The 21,459-nt window shown below is 40.3% G+C and overlaps 1 protein-coding gene across 1 annotated transcript in view; it reads right to left on the bottom strand.

Annotated features, from left to right (window-relative positions):
* The window catches only part of rbpjb (recombination signal binding protein for immunoglobulin kappa J region b), a 49,136-nt gene extending 28,121 nt beyond the window's left edge, over window positions 1-21,015 (bottom strand). Inside the window, exon 1 of the mRNA XM_087788575.1 lies at window positions 20,899-21,015. Within this exon, the coding sequence (XP_087644701.1) occupies window positions 20,899-20,918 (20 nt within the window). The 5' untranslated portion in view covers window positions 20,919-21,015. The remainder of the gene's footprint in view (window positions 1-20,898) is intronic.
* Between the last annotated feature and the right edge of the window lie 444 nt (window positions 21,016-21,459).

Genomic DNA, 21,459 nt, shown 5'->3' on the forward strand with positions numbered 1-21,459 from the left:
CTGTGAATATTTGTATGTTAATTGTAAATTTAAAAGGAAATCTATGTAAATCACGCTTTAGTGAAATACAAGAAATCATTGCGATCTATCGCTGCATTGAAATGTTCTTACACCCCCACTGGCTTATCAAGTTTTATATTAAAGTACTTTTTTTAACTCGTCAACCATCGGCACTTAAACCCTAAAAACTAGATTCCTTCATGTTCTATTGTGTTTCAGATGACTATTACAAATATTTTATCCGGAGATTTTATGTACACAACCTCTAGGAAAGTGCACACGTACACACAGAGGGGGGAAGAAAAGGGTGGGATGAGGGATTAGGTCTATAAAAAGGTGTCTGGTTTCTCTGCCGCAGGGCTGATAGTAGACCTCACAACTCCTTGGAGTGGCTGTGCACCTCATTATCAAGCCCCCCAACTGCCACGAGGCATGTTCAAATATATTGATTCTGTTGTGGAAGCCTCTGAAGTTTGCCTTCCCGTTCAACGTATCGACGATCGTGACATGCACATCGTCAGGCGCGAGTATAGATATACTGTATATATATATATATATATATATATATATATATATTATACATAGTAGACTGTTATTACAGCTACTGTTACAATACAGAACATGATGCTTTGTAAATCACACCAATTTCTAAAAGGTAAAAACCGTACAGCTTCAGTTGTTTAAACATATTCAGGAAACTATACACATATTAATCTTGTAATGTTCGACAGCGGTCACATGATTAATACCGAGCGTGTTTAATTTTTTGGGGGGCAGGACAAATGTTGTTGAAATGGTTGAGCAGTTCCACGACTCCCTCGGTGAGGACACACTTTGCCAATGTTGGATGGTGGACCTGGCTGAGATGTTAGGTTCTAACACATCCTGAAGAAAGTTGTGCACAAGAGTGACGTCGTGCAACTGTAGTGACGGCTATTTGAGAATAGTGATTTAGCTGGACTAAAGACGACCTTCAGACACTGAATATTTCATGAAGAAGAAGTATTACAGTGGTCGGCAGCGGAGTTAGCACTGTGAGAGCTAAGAAGATCTGAAGAATTATTGCATTTTAACTGTTAAAGTACTTTCAGTGCTTGTATGTTCTCACTGTCCACTCCTTCTCAAAGACTCCAAATTGTCAACAGGTGAGCATGTGTGTGTGTGAGAGACAAGATGAACGGGATGTTCTCTAGCACCCTGTGAATAAGTATTTTCGTGGAATTTGTGGAATATTGTTCTAGTGTCCAACCAACAAAATGAGGCATCAAGCTGTTCAAGGCTGTTCAACATTACAATCTTGTGTATTGGCAAGAATCTGGTGACACAGTATCTATCACGACACAGAGTCAACGACACAATATATTGTGATACTCTAGCAACAAGGATATACACTGTATGTGTAGTATTGTCGAGTACTTGACTCTGGTGTCGCAGAATTTACAGACCAAATGACTCTTGACGAAGTCCTAACTGCTTTCATTTGTTATCAAATCAAAATATGTCCAAATATCAGCTTTTAAAGCCGCTTGAGTCACTGTATCCTCTCGTCCTCAGTCATCGCCGGGACCTCCCTCAATTTCATCGTTCCTTTAGCTTTAGGATGTAATCACTGCTGCCAACTAGCGGCCGGAAGTTTAATTGCAGCACAAAAATGAACAAACTGTGCGAATATTTGCAAGTTGAAATTAAAAAATAAACATAATCAAATCATTTTGTTAATACTATATTGAAATATAAACCATGAAAAACGGTGGTTACAATAATATATTATTTCAAAGCCAAAAACATTTAAATGTATGTTTTTTTGAACAGCATGAACGAAAAGAAAATTAATAAATCAATAAAAAACAATTCAAACTGTTAGTTTACAACATAAACAAGGCATTTTCTACATTTTTTTTAAGCATTATTCTTAAACCATTAATATAAAACTTTCTCCAAAAAGAAAAGAACTTGTTCTCCTAACATCGTACAAAAATTCCAGGATGATGTCAACTATAGCATCGACACAAGAAGTGTAATAGTTAGCGGAGGATGAGGTTAAATGATACTATTGAAATCAACCGCAGTTAACCAGTCTCTGCCAAGCAGCTCATTTAATGGAATAAAACAAAGACATTTAAGCCTCTCGGACGAATCAACCCGAGCGCCAAACCTGGATGCTTAGATATCGATGTCGAAGCCTCGACACACACGGAAACGTTGCATCACAGTCACAAGAGACTTCTGAACGAACACACCTTTTTAAATCACCGATGGTGAAAAGTAAAACAAACTCCAGCCAAGCCTAGGCTCTCGACTCGTGTCCTCAGTCGACCTCGGGCGAGTGCTTCAAAGGGAGGGCGGAGGGAAATAAATAGTGGAAGTGGTCGGAAAGTCTCCTTGACACTGACTAGGACAACAGGGAGACGTGGCTTCTGTTGGCACGTCTGCCTGGCACTGCCAGCGTACGCGACGACACCTGCAGCCGCCCAGAGAATTAACAATTCATCCGACCTGTTAGTAGCATCAACACACACTCAACAGCATGTTCTTTACAAGTCATTTCATCACTACTACTTTTACTTAAACCCCACTTTTGGGGGGGAATATATAGATACACTGAAATATTGACTTCCTGATGCCATATTGGTATTCAACAGATCTGTATAAATGTATTCATTTGTTTATGGGTATAAAATCATTATTTGGAATACTTATGGTTTATACTTCAATAAAGTGTGTATTGAATTTAATTCTTTAATTACAATTAACATGCAAATATTTTGTTTATCTTTGTTTTGCAATTTAAACCGTCAAAGGAACTGTGAAATACAGGGAGATCTCGGCAAAGACTGAGGACGAGAGGATACAGTGACTCCAGCAACAAGCTGACGTTTGGACATATTTTGGTTAAATAATCTTTTTCAACAGTTACGACTTCCTCAAGAATAATTTGGTCTAAATTCTACAACACCAGAGTCAAGTACTCGTCAATACTACACATATATCCTTGTTACTACACTATCACAACACCAGAGTCAAGTACTGGACAATACTACACATATATACGTTTTACTACACTATCTCAACACCAGAGTCAAGTACTGGACAATACTACACATATATACTTGTTACTACACAATCACAACACCAGAGTCAAGTACTGGACAATACTACACATCTATACTTGTTACTACACTATCACAACACCAGAGTCAAGTACTGGACAATACTACACATATATACTTGTTACTACACTATCACAACACCAGAGTCAAGTACTCCACAACACTACACATATATCTTTGCTACTACAGTATGACTATATATCACAACATGTCACATCATTGACTTTGTACCATGATATGTACCCTATTGCCAGTTATTTGTCAATGCACACCTCTACTATACTAAGATCCAAATATAGTAGTACCTTTCCATATGCACCTTTCATGGTCCTGCTCTTTCCCTTTTCTGCAAAAAGTACTATATATTTAAATAGAATGTATGAAGCTTCAGTCAGGAACACAGAGATCCTCTTGGCATACACTTGGATACACAACCACAGAACTTAGGGGGAGACACTTATTAACCCACTCATATCATTTATGTTGCCAACAAAACAGTGAACTCCCATGATGTCTTTCTATATGCTGCTCGACTTATTGACGGCTGATTGGTCGCTACAATAATGTATTTAAATTCTACGTCTGTGTTGCTATGTCGAGAGGTCATCAGCAGCTGTGATTGGTTGACTGGGCGACAAAGCATTATGGGAGCTGTTCAGGTCCCTGTTACTCATTTGCAACATTGAAAGTTTAAATAAAAGCCGTTCATTTAAACCAGTTTCATTGACCCCGGCAATAAACGAGGGACCCCGGCATTACCACGTAGTGACTGGGAGGATAAAAGTAGTAACTTGGTGATTAAAGATGAGGCTGAATAATGCTCGACCGACAAAGGGGTAAAAAAAGGAGGAATATTTGAGGGCGAAATGAAGAGACAGACGAAGAAGCTGGACGACCCTCGGGGCCCACCGACCGCAGATGGTCGGGGTCTGGACGCTGCCCTGAGATGCCCCTGCAGGGGCAGATTCAGACGAGGGGCCGGCATGTGCGGAGTCGGGGTGGCTGACACCAGTGCACTCGCACGCACACGCGTGCACACGCACACACGGCGCAGACTCCATCTGTCTTTGACATACGAGAGCTTAATGACAGACGGAGAAAAAGCCAAAGAGAAGGCATCCCCCTCTCTCTCCCTCCTCCTTCAATTTCCTTCGCCGTCTCTGCCTCTTGACCGCACGCTCTGACATCCACGCTCCATATGGGCATCTCCAGACAGATGTTTTCGAGACGGCTTGTGTTGCCCTGGCGTGGCAACAACGTGACACGGAGACGCGTCGACACAAATATGATCGGCTGCATCGGTAGATTCAAGGTGAGTCGGTTTGCGGGTGAATTTTCATCGGCAAATGCGACGGTAACATCGATTTCCGAGGCACCATGAACGCACCATGGCGTCCTCGGGCCGGTGTAGGTACAATTGCGGTCCCCCCTACAATATCGGTCCCCCCACTTCCTACATGATGACGTCACACGCTGCATATGCATCTTTAAAATATTTTTTATGGGTTAAAGAAACGTCGACACAACGTTTAAGATTATACTTTTTACCACATTAAACATTAATATTGACTAAAAGACGATCTTCTATACCTAATCACTTTCTTTCATTTCCTGGTATGACGATGACGAAGCCGCTGATTGGCTGAAGCTGTTTTACTAATAACGCACAACTGTGCAATGTAATAAAAAACATTCGAGTTCCGAAATAATTCGCTTTTCAAACAACATAAATGTTAGAATATTCCCCTTTCAATAACTTGTCTGTAGTTCTGATCATAAACACCTCAGTAACTATTTAGTTTTCATTTCGATTTTTTTCTCCAGATTTCAATCAATTACATGTACATAAGCGAATTATTTCGGAACTCGACTGTTTGTATAAACATGAGAGGGGGGGGTACCGAAATTGTACCTACACCGGGACGCAGAAGTTTAGGAGACGACGAACTTGAACAAAGATGGATGCGCGAGTGGCAATTTTCTGATTATGATGGAATGTTCGGGGTTCTTTAAACGATGAGATCGTCTATACATTTCTTCATGATCATCTCAAATGTTTACGATGAATTCCAGCGGGTGGATGGTGAGGATTGTTCGTGGATGAAACCAATAAAGAGGTTTCGGTGGGTGTGTTGCACAAACATGACCGGACACGTCGCTCAGACGGATTGATAATGGAGGAAAAACACCGCAAGGCACGTCATTAAGACAGAAATGATCTTTAAATGCAGAATATTTTCACTTTCAATTTGAAACCAAAACACACAGCAGCCAAGGTTGCAGGTCTAAAGAAACATGTATTTACTGTCACGGGAGTCTCATGAGTTATTGTCTTTAAATCATATCATTGCAGGTATCAATGAATATAAACCTGCTTTGATTTGTATTTGAACACTGTGGTCTGAAAGGCGTCACTAAAACATATTTGTCCTTGTTTAGTTTTATGAATTCGAAGCAAGTCGATCTGTGACTTTGAGGAAGAACACTGAGAGATGTTTAAATCTCTGACCTTCAGAGGAGAGCATTGTATTTAGGCATCTCAGGTCAATTCTTCCTTTTTTGGTTACGTATAAACTTTAGTTCAACTATAAATAATAACAATAACAGTAGTAACTGCAGTAAAAGGGCCAACGGTCGGCAAAACAAACACATCTGGAAAAAAAAATGTCTTTAGGTTTTAAAAACTCATTTTAGTATATATATATATATATATACACCTAAATATCAATACAGTATTGATATATTCAAGAGCACTTTATCGATAAAAAATAAATATATTATATATTATTATATATTTGTCATAGTTTCTTATGCTTTAAGTTTCAATAGTGTGTGTATTAAAGGGTGATTTACAATTTACATTTAAATATTCACAGTGTTCATTTTGTCTGGCAGCTAGATGGCAGCAGTCAATACGTCCTCCTGAGGAAGAACGAAATCTCACGGGATCCTGTCTATGCCTGAGGATGAGAGGATACAGTGACTCCAGAAGCGTTTAAAAAGCGGATTTCTGGATTTTTTTGGGGGGGTTTCAAAACAAATCAAAAGCAGTTACGACTTTGTCAAGAGTCATGTGGTCTGTAAATTCAAGTAATACTACAAATAAATCTTTGTTCCTACAGTATTGCAAAATATATGGTTTCGTTGTCCCTGTATCGCGACACGCATCGCATTGTCAGGTTCTTGCCAAAGCACACCCCTATTTGAGATCTTTAGCTTTCTCATAGCTCGCAAAAAACAATTACAACCTTGAAATAAAATGACCAATTTTAAGCATCACATGTGACAGAAACAACTAAATGTTTAACTTTGAGGAAAAACTTGAAAAAACCTTGCATTATTAACACACTTAACACACAGTGTATGTCCGTGGACAGACTACTACAGTGACTGACTGGGATTGAGGTCTGAACAAACAGGAACAGACTATCGAGGGGGGGGGGGGGTAAAGAGCCGTGAACCCTGAATGAACCAGCCATTCCCGCTCACCTCATCCCCTCCTCGCTCTCCTCTGAGTGGATGACTCACTGCTGGAACAAGAACCCGGAGGGAGGAGGAGCGAGGAGTCGGGATTGACCGCATCGACATTACGCCACTTGTGCTCGACGTCGGTCTCTGACGGAGCGAGTCTCGAGCGTGGTAAGTGATACGATGAACCCCCCACAGGATGTTGAAAAACATTCAAGAGACGGTCATATGCATCAATTCCTTCTCCGGAACAGATTGCAGGAACCACAAGTGGAGGTGTGGAATTGTAACTGCATCCTTCGAGGAAATTGAATCCGTCTTGAGCGAATGCATTTCTGCAGAAATTCAGGCGTATTAGTTTGAATTCTGGGATCAAACGACCACAGGGATCGGTGCATTACATCCACGGTCGTTCAGAAACAACATCTAGCATCATATGTTCAAGACTAAAAAACGGATTGTTTGCATACTTGTCAAGTTAAGTTACTATGCAAAAACAAAAACAGATTGTCGTTTTCTCCTGGCAAAAATGACCAAATGTGATGAAACATTCCAACTTTTTTGGGTGGATTTCGTATAAATGCGACTCTGAAATTGAGTAAAACAATCCTTCGTTTAAACACTTTTGAGCAACCACAGCTTTTTAAATACTCACATGAAACAGCTTTACTGCCTCAAGTATATCAGTCGTTAGACTAACCATAATATTTCATGTGGTTATACACTTTTATACACAATAAGGTACACATACTTGAACAGCCGGCCTGAGTACTAGATGGAACACAGGACTTGTGATGGTCGTGTGGTGTCTAAGTCCAAGAACTTTAGATAGAAATAGAAATGTATTACACTAGGTACACGATGTACTCTCTTACTATGTAAGTTGGACCTGCAAGGAGTAGTTGTATCATTTATGTTATTTCAACTATGTGTGAACTTTAATTTTAAATGAAAAATATGTAGTAAATAGAAACAATTCAATTGTTTATTTATTGTGTCACTGGTTTCTTTGTAGTGTTAAAATGATTAATGAAAAAGATTAAATTGAAAAAATGAACAATAACAATAGTTCATCAAACAAGATATGTGGATATATCTGTTTTACAAGTGTGGGTGTGTATTTTAAATACACTGACGAAACTGATGATACACACACGATACATGCTGGCAATTGTGAATAAAAATAAATTATACTTTGTTGTCGGATACCAATACATTGCTTAAAGACGAAATATCACGATATTTAAGTGTATCTGTATTTTCTTATAGCCCTTGGTAATGTAGCATATGCTAGCTCCAGTGGAGTTGGGATGTCAATATTATTTCATTAAAAACAAGTCTTGCTTATGAGCCCATTCTATATATCATCACATCTGTTATCAAACCATCGCCGATGGTGTCAGGTATGTTTCTTGTATGTACTGTACATGTCTTTGCTTGTGGCTGTACCTCTAGGAAATGTAAATGATATAGAACTTAAAAAATATCACAAGAGTGTGTTCAATTCAATTCATCAACTATTCTCTATAAACTATTGACTTCAACATAAATAAGTTGGTACTATAAAGACATTCACTATTGGTACACACAAGTCATTTATATGTTGCGACCGCGTCACATGCTTTGAAGTAACATCCGAGCAACGCTGTGGTACTCATGGCTAACGGCAAGACGACGGTCCAGGGCATCCCATCGCAGTTCAAAAGTAACTCATGACTGACCGACTGCCGTTGGCGACCCAGTAAAAAAAAAAAAACTACAGGAGCCCGAACTCACAAGTGTAACAATCAAAGCGCTGGTTGTAAAAGCAGTATGTTCCAAACATGTGCACGGTCATCCGTCAGCTCCAGCCGAGCTCACCGCGGCCCGGCCCAGCCCCGACCACAACACCACCCCACGGGAGCGACTGCACCACCAGTCGAAGAGAGAAGAATTTAACTCCGAGGGAGAAGCACAACCTTTGGCCCAGATGCCGGTGTGGACGACCCCGGGTTCAACGGTGCCACTGGATCGAACCAACAATTAAGAACTAACAATAGAGTTGAGAAAAGTGATGGAAACCTAAAATGCATCTTCACTAATAACATCTTCAAAACAAATCATAATAATTCTAGATATAAAAGAAAACTGGCTTCACTATGAAAGTGTTCCAGTTGGTTAAGAGTGTTTTTTTTAATTATTTTTAACGTAAAACATTTCGTATCAGCCTGACATTTTCACTTTGGTGTAGCGTCGGCCGCTACACTGCTGGTTGCTGTGGAGATGCTGAAGAAGAAAGTAAAGAATTTGAAGGGCAGTCGTCGTAATAATGTAGTCAACATCTCAGGGTCACCGGCTGAAAAAAGAAACGTTGAATTTAAACTTAAAGGAATGTGTAAACTAATGAGAAAATAGATTGGGACTGACACATGGACAGAAGTAAAAAGTGCATAATATAGAAGTAATAATAATAATAGATGTATATATCACAGTACAGAATCCAAATCTGTACTAGTAGGATTCCAGATCCTACTGGATTCCAACCTGTACTGTAATTCATAGAATAGTAATGGTGAATAAGGCTTACATATGCTGAAATTTTAGGCGTGAAATGAATCGGTCTATTTTCAAAAACATTTTGATGTAATCTGAATTTCTCCCATTAGTATTAGAGATTGTCCTGGTAGAATTCCCATTTGTCCAAGAAAATATTCCAATATTCAGATCCCAAGAGCTCTACTTGTAGGATCTGTAATGGAGTTCCAATCCGTACTGTCCTAGAACCTACTAGTACAGAATTCCAATCCGTACTGTCGTAGTACCTACTAGTACAGAATTCCAATCTGTACTGTCCTAGTACCTACTAGTACAGAATTCCAATCTGTACTGTCCTAGTACCTACTAGTACAGAATTCCAATCTGTACTGTCCTAGTACCTACTAGTACAGAATTCCAATCTGTACTAGTAGAATTCCAGATCCTACTGGATTCCAATCTGTACTGCAACATATACATTGGCATTTTTCTTTTCACTGCTCACAGTAAACCAGCGTTGTACAACTTTGTACATCTGGACAACACAGAAAAACATGATGTGGAAGGTTAAATTCAATATCAAATATCTAATAAAATGAAGTGAAGTCAAAAAAAAAAAACAAGTTTCCATGAGGTCATGTGAACTTGCGCATATTTTTCCACATCTGTTCCAAAAAGATGGAACGGTAGAAAACATCAAACTGAAGCCACAACTGCAAAATGATCAACCACAACATGAACAACAGTCTGAGCCAGAGGGGGAAAAAAGCATTGTTCCACGACCACAATCTATAAACCATTCGACAAAACGACACACTTGTCCATTACTTCATTGTGATGCCGAGCGAAAGCCAAAACCTCTGGATGTCTCAGTGTCCGCAGGAATGTTACCAGGCAGATTCCTCGCTCCAGCTCCTGCTGCTGCCTTAGACAAACAAACACACAATACAAAGAAACATGGAGATAACTGCACCTCTTCCTGTGACCCAGTCCAGTCTTTCACCCCGGCTCTGATTCCAGTCCTTTTACAGCATCTCCAAGATAATGTAGGAAAGATACGTCACATTTTCCAAGAGATTGCTGAACAATTCCTGAACCAGCCGACGTCCCCTGCACTCATAAGAACTTTAAATGATAAAATAAATGAAGGACTTCAGAATATAACGTAGTTTTCGGACTAAAAGGAGCACTCGACGATTCAATTTCACTTGTTTGAGTTAGGATTGGGATCATTTTCAGGGTAATCTGTTCCTTTTAAAATCTTAGATGTATATCCATGTGAAAGTCATGACCTTATTTCACTTTAAAACACTCTTAACCCTTGTGTTGTCTCTGGGTCGAGATGACCCATGGCTGTTTGTGGTATCCCTTGTGTTGTCTCTGGGTCAAGGTTAACCATGGCTGGTTGTGGTGTCCCTTGTGTCGTCTCTGGGTCAAGGTGACCCACGGCTGTTTGTGGTATCCCTTGGGTCGTCTCTGGGTCAAGGTGACCCCCGACTGTTTGTGGTTTCCCTTGTGTTGTCTCTGGGTCAAGGTTACCCATGGCTGGTTGTGGTATCGCTTGTGTTGTCTCTGGGTCAAGGTATACAACATACATTAAAGATCTAATCCAAACTTATCAACCATCTAGGACCTTACGACCCCTAAACACTGATGTATTAGTTTTACCACAAATCTTTAAATGTAGATATGGAGCCAAGGCTTTCAGTTTTCAAGCCCCTCTGCTGTGGAACCAACTACCGGCTTCAGTCCGGAGAGCAGACACCCTCTCCATGTTTAAAAACAATCTTAAAGCCTCACTTTTCCATAAAACCTATAATTAGGACTGACTCTGAATATTTTTGTTTTTCTTAAGCTGCTATAGGCTTAGAATGTTAGAGGAGTTTTCGACACCGAGCTCTGTAAATCCTTCTTTTCTGCATTACATTCATCACCAGTGCAGTTTAAACTCACAATTTTATTTCTCTCTCTGAGCCCCAGGGCTCCACCTCCAGAGCTGCTGCTGATCCAGGACCTGCACCACCTCCATTGACTTTTCTATACATTTCTTGAGATAACTTTGTTATGGTAAGAAACTTTATATAAAATTGAATTGAATTGTGACAACCCTACTTTAAACACATTGTTAGTGGGCCTATAGGTGACCTTGACACCGAGATAACACAAGGGTTAAAAACATCCAAATACCTCCATTAAAAACAGTAATATACTTAATAATTATACTAAATAAAAATAGTTAATTTAAGCTTGTTTGCAGCAGAAGCTTAAAGGCTAACATTCTACACAGACCTGGTAAATATTGTGCGAGTTCTCAGTGAAGACGTCGTACACTAAACGCTAAGCTATTTAAAATGTGTTAAATAGTTTTTTTTAAAGTCGAAGAGCTGTACTGTTGCGTTAAGTATGAATCATAATGCAGGAAGACTGTTGAACAAATAATTTGTGTTTTATAAGACACTTAGTTAAACAAATGCATACATTTCACACAGAAGCAAATAAAGTCTTATTTACTCAGTAGTTTGTTTAAACCCAACAATCTTTTTTTTTTACAACAGAGGGTGAGATTTTTAGTAGATTTGCGAGATGCTGCAAACGGTCTGAAGGTTACAACAACACTACTTTCAGGAAGGACACCGCTGACAAACGCGCCGCTCCCTTATCTTGTTTAGCAACTGCGGCGGTTGCTTACAGCCATTGGAGGTGGGGTCAACAGGGGCTTTCCCCGACACTGGAGAGCATGTGTGCGATTGTAACTTCGCTCTCAATGAACCATCCACAGCAATAAAAAAAAAAAGAAAAAAAAAGATTGGACAATAAAATGCTGTTGTTTTTTCTCCACCACAACAAACAAGATTATTCAACGGAAGAGTATTTTTGTTTTTCATTGTTTTTCAAAAACAGACATTAACATTCCGAGGGGGCGTTGAAATGTGAATTTACCATCACAGCAAACGGCTTAAGCGTATTGTGAAAGTAGTTTTTCCCGATTGGGAACAACCACAGCGAGCAGGTGTCATAGGCAGGAGAGCAGGTCTGTCTTTTCTGAATGAACATCCTGAACGACGGCAGAAAGAAAAAACTGCTGACACCACTCGGCTGTCGTCGGTGCATCAAGAGAAGGAACAGAGGAAGGTGAAAACTGGGTTCTGCGGAAACTGTCGTGAGAAACGAAGAATGTAAATAGTCCCGGCTCAGGAACATAGAAGGTGTTTCTTCAGTTAGAATTTAGAATTAAAAAGAACCAAAAACAAGAAAGCGACCAACAAACACCGACGGTTATAGTAGTATAATTCATCCCATCCTTGTGAAGTTTTAAAAAAAAGATTTCAGAGGAGAATAGAGGTCAATTTTGCGGCGCTAATTATAAACCAGTTCTTCTCAAGGCACTCATAAGACGTAAAAGATTAGTGGATCTCAAAAATGTTAGCCTGAAAAATGTTCTTTTTAAATGAAGAAAAAAAAGAATTTTTGTTGGTCCTCCAAAGTCCATCATTCCTGGTTTCATTCACTTTTGTTATTATTTGTCTATTAAGTACATTGATTTGCCCAAATTTTCTGTAACTGCACAGAAATAGAAAATAGGAGCGGAGGATGAAAGTAGTCAATGAGTTTATTCAGAGTCAATTGCTGAGGGGTTTTTTTAGGTGTTTTTGAAATACGAATTTTAAATTTCATTTGAAAGCAGAACTATGATTTTAAAATTATGACCTAGTGTTTAGTGGAGGCCGCTTGTCAACAGTACAATGAATCTGAATTTATACTTTAACTCACTTTATAAATTACTGAATATATACAGAATGTAAGCTCAGCAATTCAAATAAAGAAATCTTTATCCACATGCATAAACAAAAACATGAATCCAGGAACGGAAATGTGTGTGTGGTACTTGTGGTATCGGAGTCTGGGTGAATCTACAAGCATTGCAGGATAAAAACAATCATGGGAAGTGATAGATCTGTGTGAACATCCAAAACAAAGAGCTTCTGTGCAAATCTGAATAAATCCTGCACCCAAGATGTCTGCCAGGCTTCGCTCTGACTTCTGTGCCCCCTCGCAGCATGCTGCCCCCCTACTCTGGTTCGATATGGAGAGGCTTTTGAAGCCACGTGATCTTGAAGGTTGACACACAAATCTGGTGACATTGCTCACAGCGAAGGCTGAAACTAAACACCAACCTAGAAACCTGGTTACCAAAACCACCTTGACACAGTCATCACTGGCTTCTTCACTGCATTTAAATTGTATAATTTCACCATGATTTATGACTTAAATAAATACCTTATTTTATGTGTTATATATGTGCACCTAAAACCCTTGAATTTTATTAAAAATAAATAAATAAATAAGCGCACTTTAAAAACTTGCATGTTATGCATCAATTCTGGGTGTACTGACTGACCTTGAAATGATTTTATGTGGTACAATGCACTTAAAGATCTGGCAAAATGAGCGAGTCTAATTTGGTAAGATACAAAGTGGCACCACAAGGCAAATGGCATTATGCAGCAAAGGCTCCGTGGCATTACTCTGCAAGGGTCCGTGGCATTACTCTGCAAGGGTCCGCGGCATTACTCAGAAAAGGCTTCGTGGCATTACTCAGAAAAGGCTCCGTGGCATTACTCAGAAAAGGCTCCGTGGCATTACTCAGCAAAGGTTCCGTGGCATTACTCTGCAAAGGCTTCGTGGCATTACTCAGAAAAGGCTCTGTGGCATTACTCTGCAAAGGCTTCGTGGCATTACTCAGAAAAAGCTTTGTGGCATTACTCAGCAAAGGCTCCGTGGCATTACTCAGCAAAGGCTCCGTGGCATTACTCAGCAAAGGTTCCGTGGAATTACACAGAAAAGGCTCCGTGGCATTACTCAGAAAAGGCGCCGTGGCATTACTCTGCAAAGGCTTCGTGGCATTACTCAGAAAAGGCTCTGTGGCATTACACAGAAAAGGCTTCGTGGCATTAATCAGAAAAAGCTTTGTGGCATTACTCAGCAAAGGCTCCGTGGCATTACTCGGCAAAGGTTCCGTGGCATTATTCAGAAAAGGCTCCGTGGCATTACTCAGAAAAGGCTCCGTGGCATTACTCAGAAAGGGCTCCGTGGCATTACTCAGAAAAGGCTCCGTGGCATTACTCAGAAAAGGCTCCGTGGCATTACTCAGAAAAGGCTTCGTGGCATTACTCAGAAAAGGCTTCGTGGCATTACTCAGAAAAGGCTCCGTGGCATTACTCAGAAAAGGCTTCGTGGCATTACTCAGAAAAGGCTCCGTGGCATTACTCAGAAAAGGCTTCGTGGCATTACTCTGCAAAGGCTTCGTGGCATTACTCTGCAAAGGCTTCGTGGCATTACTCAGAAAAGGCTTCGTGGCATTACTCAGAAAAGGCTACGTGGCATTACTCAGAAAAGGCTTTGTGGCATTACTCAGAAAAGGCTCCGTGGCATTACTCAGAAAAGGTTCCGTGGCATTACTCTGCAAAGGCTTTGTGGCATTACTCAGAAAAGGTTCCGTGGCATTACTCAGAAAAGGTTCCGTGGCATTACTCTGCAAAGGCTTCGTGGCATTACTCAGAAAAGGCTCCGTGGCATTACTCTGCAAAGGCTTCGTGGCATTACTCAGAAAAGGCTCTGTGGCATTACTCAGCAAAGGGTCCGCGGCGTCACCCTGCAAGGGTCCATTGGCATTACTCTGCAAGGGTCCGTGGAATTACTCTGCAAGGGTCCGTGGCATTACTCTGCAAGGGTCCGTGGCATTACTCTGTAAGGGTCTGTGGCATTACTCTGCAAGGGTCCGTGGCATAACTCTGCAAGGGTCCGTGGCATTACTGTGCAAGGGTCCGTGGCCTTACTCTGCAAGCGTCTGTGGCATTACTCTGCAAGGGTCATTGGCATTACTCTGCAAGGGTCCGTGGCATTACTCTGCAAGGGTCCGTGGCATTACTCAGCGAGGCTCTGTAGTAGTATTCCCGAAGGCTCTGTAGAATACTTTACCTAGGCCCGGTAGTATGACTCTGCAAGGCTACGTGATATAAGTTAAAGAGGCTCCATAGTTTTAAAGCGAGAGACTGCAGTACGATTCCAAGAGGCTCGGTCCCAACCAAAGGCTTCTTATTCAGATCCGTTGCAAGGCTACGACGCTGTACCATAGCTGATCACACAGTCTCGCAGTAGAACAAAATGCCCCTAATAATCCTGTGCACCTTACTGTCCGAGAAGTACAGTACAAGTATACATTAATATTCGATTAAAGTTCTAGTGTATGACTCAACAGAAACAAAAACATACCGTTGTCTTTCATGCTTAATCATATTTGTTCCAGAATGGGATCAAAATGATATCATAAAATACTTTGTGTCGTCAAAACATTGCATCATCAAAAAAAGGAAACACGATTGTATATCACGAGCCAATCCACAACAGCTCCTCATCAGCATTCATATTCATTTATTCCTTCTTCATTGTGTGGGTGGACACGACAGTGCCGTTCAGAGTAGTTGTGCGTCTGTGTGTTGTGGTGGTGAGGTCCGAGGGGGGCGAGAGGACGGGGGGACGGGACGGGGGGGTAGTCGGCTTGTCTTTTAACTCTTGAATGAGCCTTTGCACCATAAAGGTCAGCGCGTCAACATCTGCTGCTCCCTCTGAACCTCTTTTTCATGAAACACGGAAGAGGAAACCACTCCAGACTCGTGCACACACTTTCAGAAAAATATTACACTTTTCTTTCTACCACAGATGCTCGACCAGCATTCGCACTCGTCTATCTTACAGCTCAAACCACACACACACACACACACACCCAACAACTACAGGAAAACATGGTGTGTGTCTGGAAGAAAGGCTCGGCGGTATCATGACACCAGCGAGGAGACGCTTGGCGCTTGGCCTCAGAGACTCCATCACTTTTTTCTGGCAGAAGGACAGAGAAGGGGCTGAGCTAAATGGAATCTTGTCCCCCCAGGGCCACGGCAAAGGCAGAGCAGTGTTGAAATAAGTGATTCATGATTTTATCATCTTACACGGACAGAGCTGCTCTTTCAGAACTCACAATCACATTCTGTGGATGGGGGGGGGGGGATTATGAAAGCCTTTCACGCACCTACATCACAATCACCGACACGTTCATGAGGAAAATACATATATGCGGAATAACCACAATTTAGAAGTTATCTTTCAAAATAGCACATTTGTCAAGGAATACAAAATACTACAACTGTGGAAAAGGGCTGTGGAAGTCTTGTGGTATATATTATTGGGAAATAAGTACCAGCAAATCCAATTTTTTTTAAATCTTAAATATATCTCCTGTAACATTTTTTGGTGTAGAATTTTCGAAAAAGATTAAATATTTGTTGGAAGCCCAGAGGTGGAAGAAGCCAAAGGCCATGTGGAGTCTATGGCTCAAGAGACTGACTTTTTATGTAGTCGTTGGTTTTACAAGGAACAAACTGGACTGATTTGACAATATTTTGAATTTGTTCTAGGTACTTTTAGGTTCTTTGGTCCGAGCCTATTCTGCAAATTTCGCTTTTTATGTCTCATATGTATTCGATTTGTTGTTTATTTTATTGCTCTCTGTTTCTCAAGGAATAGATATTTTATCAGTGTATTTGATGTGACTGATAGGGATCAAAGAAAATGTTTGAGCCGTCAAATAACCAACCAGTCTATGTGGAAAGAACTAAAGTAAAGACATTAAGGGCTAGAAATACATGAATGAAATAGAAACTTCAGTGACATTTCTGCTGAACATCGTATGTTACTTCCAGTTAAAATAGATCTAAACTAAAATACACCGTATTTGTGATGCGTTTGCCACACATCAGAAAACTTTTTTTTTTTTTTTTTCCATTTGAAAAGTAAAATTAAATACTAGATTGATAATATTTCTCTGGACAATTAACTGTACATATGTTTAAACATTTGTTTTTTTTATGTTTCCACAGATTAATATATTACTAACACATTAAATAATGCACAACATTCTGACACAATTGTTTGTTTTGTATTGCAAATGTAAAATAATTGTAGTATAAATGGAAAAATGTGGAATGTTGGCTAAAAAATAAAGTATATTGTTAAGAGGCAGCTATGAGTTCCATATAAACACAATTCAACCTATAATAACAGAAAAAGTCAGAAACAGAAATCTGTGTTTTGACACTAATCACCAGCTTCGGTCGATTATTTTATGATGTAGTTACAGTAACTGTAGGAAAAAGTCATGTGAATTTAGCCATATTTCAGGTTTAATATAGTTATTAAATGCAAACTAATTAAATTGCGTACAGCCTACAAATAAAATCTGCATCAGTCCATACAAAATGATAAGATATGCGGGTCAGTGTGGTTTAACTTGTTATTTGTCCGTTAAGAAACAATGTATTTTTAGGACAATAAAATCATCCCACTAACAGCATTGTCTTTTTTATTTAAAAAAAATACATAATTGCTATTTTTCCATAAGATACTTTTTACCATTTCCAAAAAAAAGGCATATTTTTGTATTTATAAGTGGATGATATGTCAATCTCTGTATGCATGATACGAAATGTTGCTCATGACCATGGGTTTCAATCCATATAAACACTGACCACTGAGAGAACAGGAGGGGTTTCTACGAGCCATTATTTATTTTCATTGATACATTTAACGGTTGAGACGCCCTTATGTCACCTTAATTTTCTGTTAACCCTCACGGTCCCAGCCCCGCACACACAACGAGAGCCATCGTCTGGACAGGTGGCCCCGCCAACCAGCCCTGACCCCGTTGCCCTCCTCATATGCCGACCCCCTCCCTCGACCCCCCCTCTGTCGCTCAACTGAAATCGGTTCAGGTCTGCTGAAAAAACCCCAAATGAACATGAACTGCAAACATCACCCTCCCCCCGCCTCACCCAGCCCCCTCAACACACAACCAACCCAGCAAATGTCTGTCACCCGCTAAGCTGTCTGAGGATTATTGTCGTAGAAAAATAGGTTTGTTAATAGATAATGTTATGGCAAATCAATTTATATTTTTAATAAACATCAACGGTACGCTTTAACACAAAGGTATACGTATCAAGCGTACAGTGTTCGAGGAAGATTTAGTATTGGTAATTGGTAAGTATTGGAATTAGTATTCAAAGCAGTTTTACACAGTGGATGGTAATATATTAATAATAATTGTTTTTATTTAAAGGCACCTTTCTGAGGACTCAATACAACAGTACTGAGCACTTGAGAACTTTCAAACAGCAACAACAGCCACAGTGGAAATACGATAAAACAGCAAGAAGGTGGAGAAAATAAAATCAGATATAAATCAGATCAGGATAATATAAACATTAATCACAATATTGGCACGTGTGTTCGATGAGCATATCGAAAACATGTGCGATAATTTCAAATTATTAAACGTGGAAACCGTGAATTTCTTAAACACACACTTTGGCCAATCAGGTGCGGCTTTAATTGGGTACGATTTCTAGAAGCCGCGTCGCTATTGGCCAGAACCAACAACACATCTCAGCAGAGCGCGTACGAGTCAACAAGCATCGACACAAGCGGCTACATCCAGGGAAAACACCACACATCTCCACAGCCGGCTTTCGGCATGACTCGAGGATCTTTACGCTGAATATTTGAAGTCGAAAACTTCACTCCTTATACCGAAACTTGTAGGACACAGTGTTTTACTGCATCAATTAGACTTTGAATGTATTAGTGTGTATAATGCAAATACATGCAAGACTTGAAATGCTTGATTCATTTTTTTGTTTGAAGAATAACAGAAAAGAAAACTTTAGACGTGTGAACTTAATTACAGGTTTATTTTTTTAATATATTCTTTCTTTCATTAATAATGCATTTTTTGGAGGATATCTGGTAAACCATCTTATCTAGCAATTACTACTGTCTGAAAGTTGTTTTGATAAAAAAAAGAAAGGGTTTATTTAAAGTTACATTAGCCTGTGACACTTCACAAGATGACTCATGTAATAAACCTCTAAACTATTGAAACTAACTATATGAATTTTACTGTTTCCATTATCTGTTAGTTAAATATAACCTTTTAACGGAACACAGTGCGTATTTGAGTTTCGGTTCGACTTTTGCTAGTTATGAGAAAGACGTGTGCACGGAGGCGAGGAGAAGCCATACAAGTCAAGGTTGAAACCGACCCAAACCCAGATGGAACTACAGAACACCACCTAAATCACTTCCAAGTCCTTTTAAACCAATAATGACACTTTTGAAAAACTAAAAAACAACATTAGCTCCCACAAACCTTGCTTTCCGGGATTAATAGTATAATTTAACAAGCATGTAGGCATGTGTGTATTTGCTGCTTCCTGGGTACGGACAGCTTCAGGTTTAATTTATTAACTAAATATTTGTCGGAGGAATGTATTTTGTCACTACTACTATACAACAACATTGACAACATATAACACGTGTCCTAGTTTGTTAAACGTTAAAATACGAAGCAGCATCAGGAGGTGACTCTTGACAACATTCTCCAAGTTTTCACTCGACAAACCTCCCTCGTAAAACATCTTAGGCAAGTAAAATGTTCTTTGGAATCCCTAAAATAATATTTATACTCTACATTTATCCGGGATCTGACAACTTTATTTCAAATAGATCGATTCGCATATTGTTTTTTTTTTTAACCAGACGATTTCCTGGTCGTTTGGAATCTGACTCATGTCTCCATTTCTACAGAAGATTCACTTCTGCTTTTTTTTATGAATGTAATCAATAAAAATACAACATAACTGTGCTTTATCTTCCCGTTACTCTTTATTAAAACAACTTGTGGCAAATCCAGGCTATACTTTTCTATTTATATTTTACACATTTTCTAACGTAACGTTCTTTATTGAATAAAATAATCAATATTAAAGCTGTCCAATGATACCTTCCTTTTAAAAAAAATCCGTTAATATTGAGCAAGTTATGACGTCTTGAAAGTGGGATTTAACAACAAAAGGTCAAAGCTAAAATATTGAACTCTATTGACTTAGTATTGAGGATCTTGACCAGAAAGTATTTCATTTAATAATCCATAACATTCTTAGTATCCATCACAGGAAAATGATACTTATATCACTGGACTCGTCTTAACCTGTCTTATCTTAGCATCTATATTTATAATTCTACAAACATACTTATAGGATGTTGTGAGTGTACTATTATGTCCTAAAATGAGCTGAATTCTCATGGATGTAGTAAACGCTGGCTCAGAGTGTTTGTTTCCCTTTTCCCCTCATCAAGTATTCACTGCATGTGGTCGCTTTCCCCGATGTTTCCCCTGCATTCACGCCGTGTAAACACGCCTCATCCCCGCCTCAGCCTCAGCCTCAGTGCGGCTCACAAAGCCAGGAGCGTGTTGTGACTCCTGCTGGCGCTGCTAGCCGAGCGGATCGGGCAGCTAGCTGCGTGAAAAGTCGCGGATCCGGAGGGTTAAACGTGCTCGCTCGGGACTTGTTTTTACACGCGGATGAAATGAGAAGAAAACGGTAGAAAACCCGGTCAAAGTGAGAGGCTCGCTTGTTAGCCGACGAGCTAGCAGCTTTCTGTTGTCTGGAGGGGTTATAGGGGGGGGCGAGGGTGTCTGTTAGCGGGGAACAGCTCACAACACACCGCAGCAACAGTCTGGTGAGGACCTGCTCCAACAAGACCCGGACAAAGAGACATTCCTGCGACGTTCAGGGGCAGCTCGCTCACAAACACGAGCGCAGACATAATGCAATAAAGTTACATTCTCGAAGAACCCCCCCCCCCCAAAAAAAAAAAAACCAGCAGCACCCCCAAAAAAAAAGCCGAGACTCACCCTGTCACAACAGGCGCCATCTTCCACAAACTCTCACCAAAACTCCAATATCGCGATATCTTCTGCGCTCCCACAGACCCAACAATCCGCCGAGACAACAGACGCAGACTGGAGGTGCGGGGAGCCGCGAGGGGAGAGAAAGGGGGAGGGGGAGGAAGACGGAGAGAGAGAGAGAGAGAAAAGGGGGAGGGAGCGAGTGGAGCGAGGAGGGCAGACGCCACAACAACAGGCGTGGGAAACTTCCCAGGTCGCGCGAGACTTGGAAAACTCTCACAATAGACACGCACGGAGGGAGCGTCGTGGTATCGCGAGAGTTGAGAGGAGGCGCCTGGCAGTTTGTCGTGCGCGCCGGAGGTTCAATTCCCACGTGTTTACAAGGTAATAAAGTGCGATTGGAATTCATTCCTGAGTTGGAAATGCTTTCACTCGAGTGTCATTCCTCACTGTTGTACCAGCAAAGTCTTCGGATTGTTAAAAGAAAAACTACAATAATGGCTCATTTATCTCACGAACATAGATGTTTTTAAATGTTAAAGCGATCGGACGGTATAGAGCTAAGAA

The sequence above is a fragment of the Callionymus lyra genome, chromosome 4, assembly GCF_982586985.1.
Source record: "Callionymus lyra chromosome 4, fCalLyr1.hap1.1, whole genome shotgun sequence".
In the NCBI taxonomy this organism is placed as follows: domain Eukaryota; kingdom Metazoa; phylum Chordata; class Actinopteri; order Syngnathiformes; family Callionymidae; genus Callionymus; species Callionymus lyra.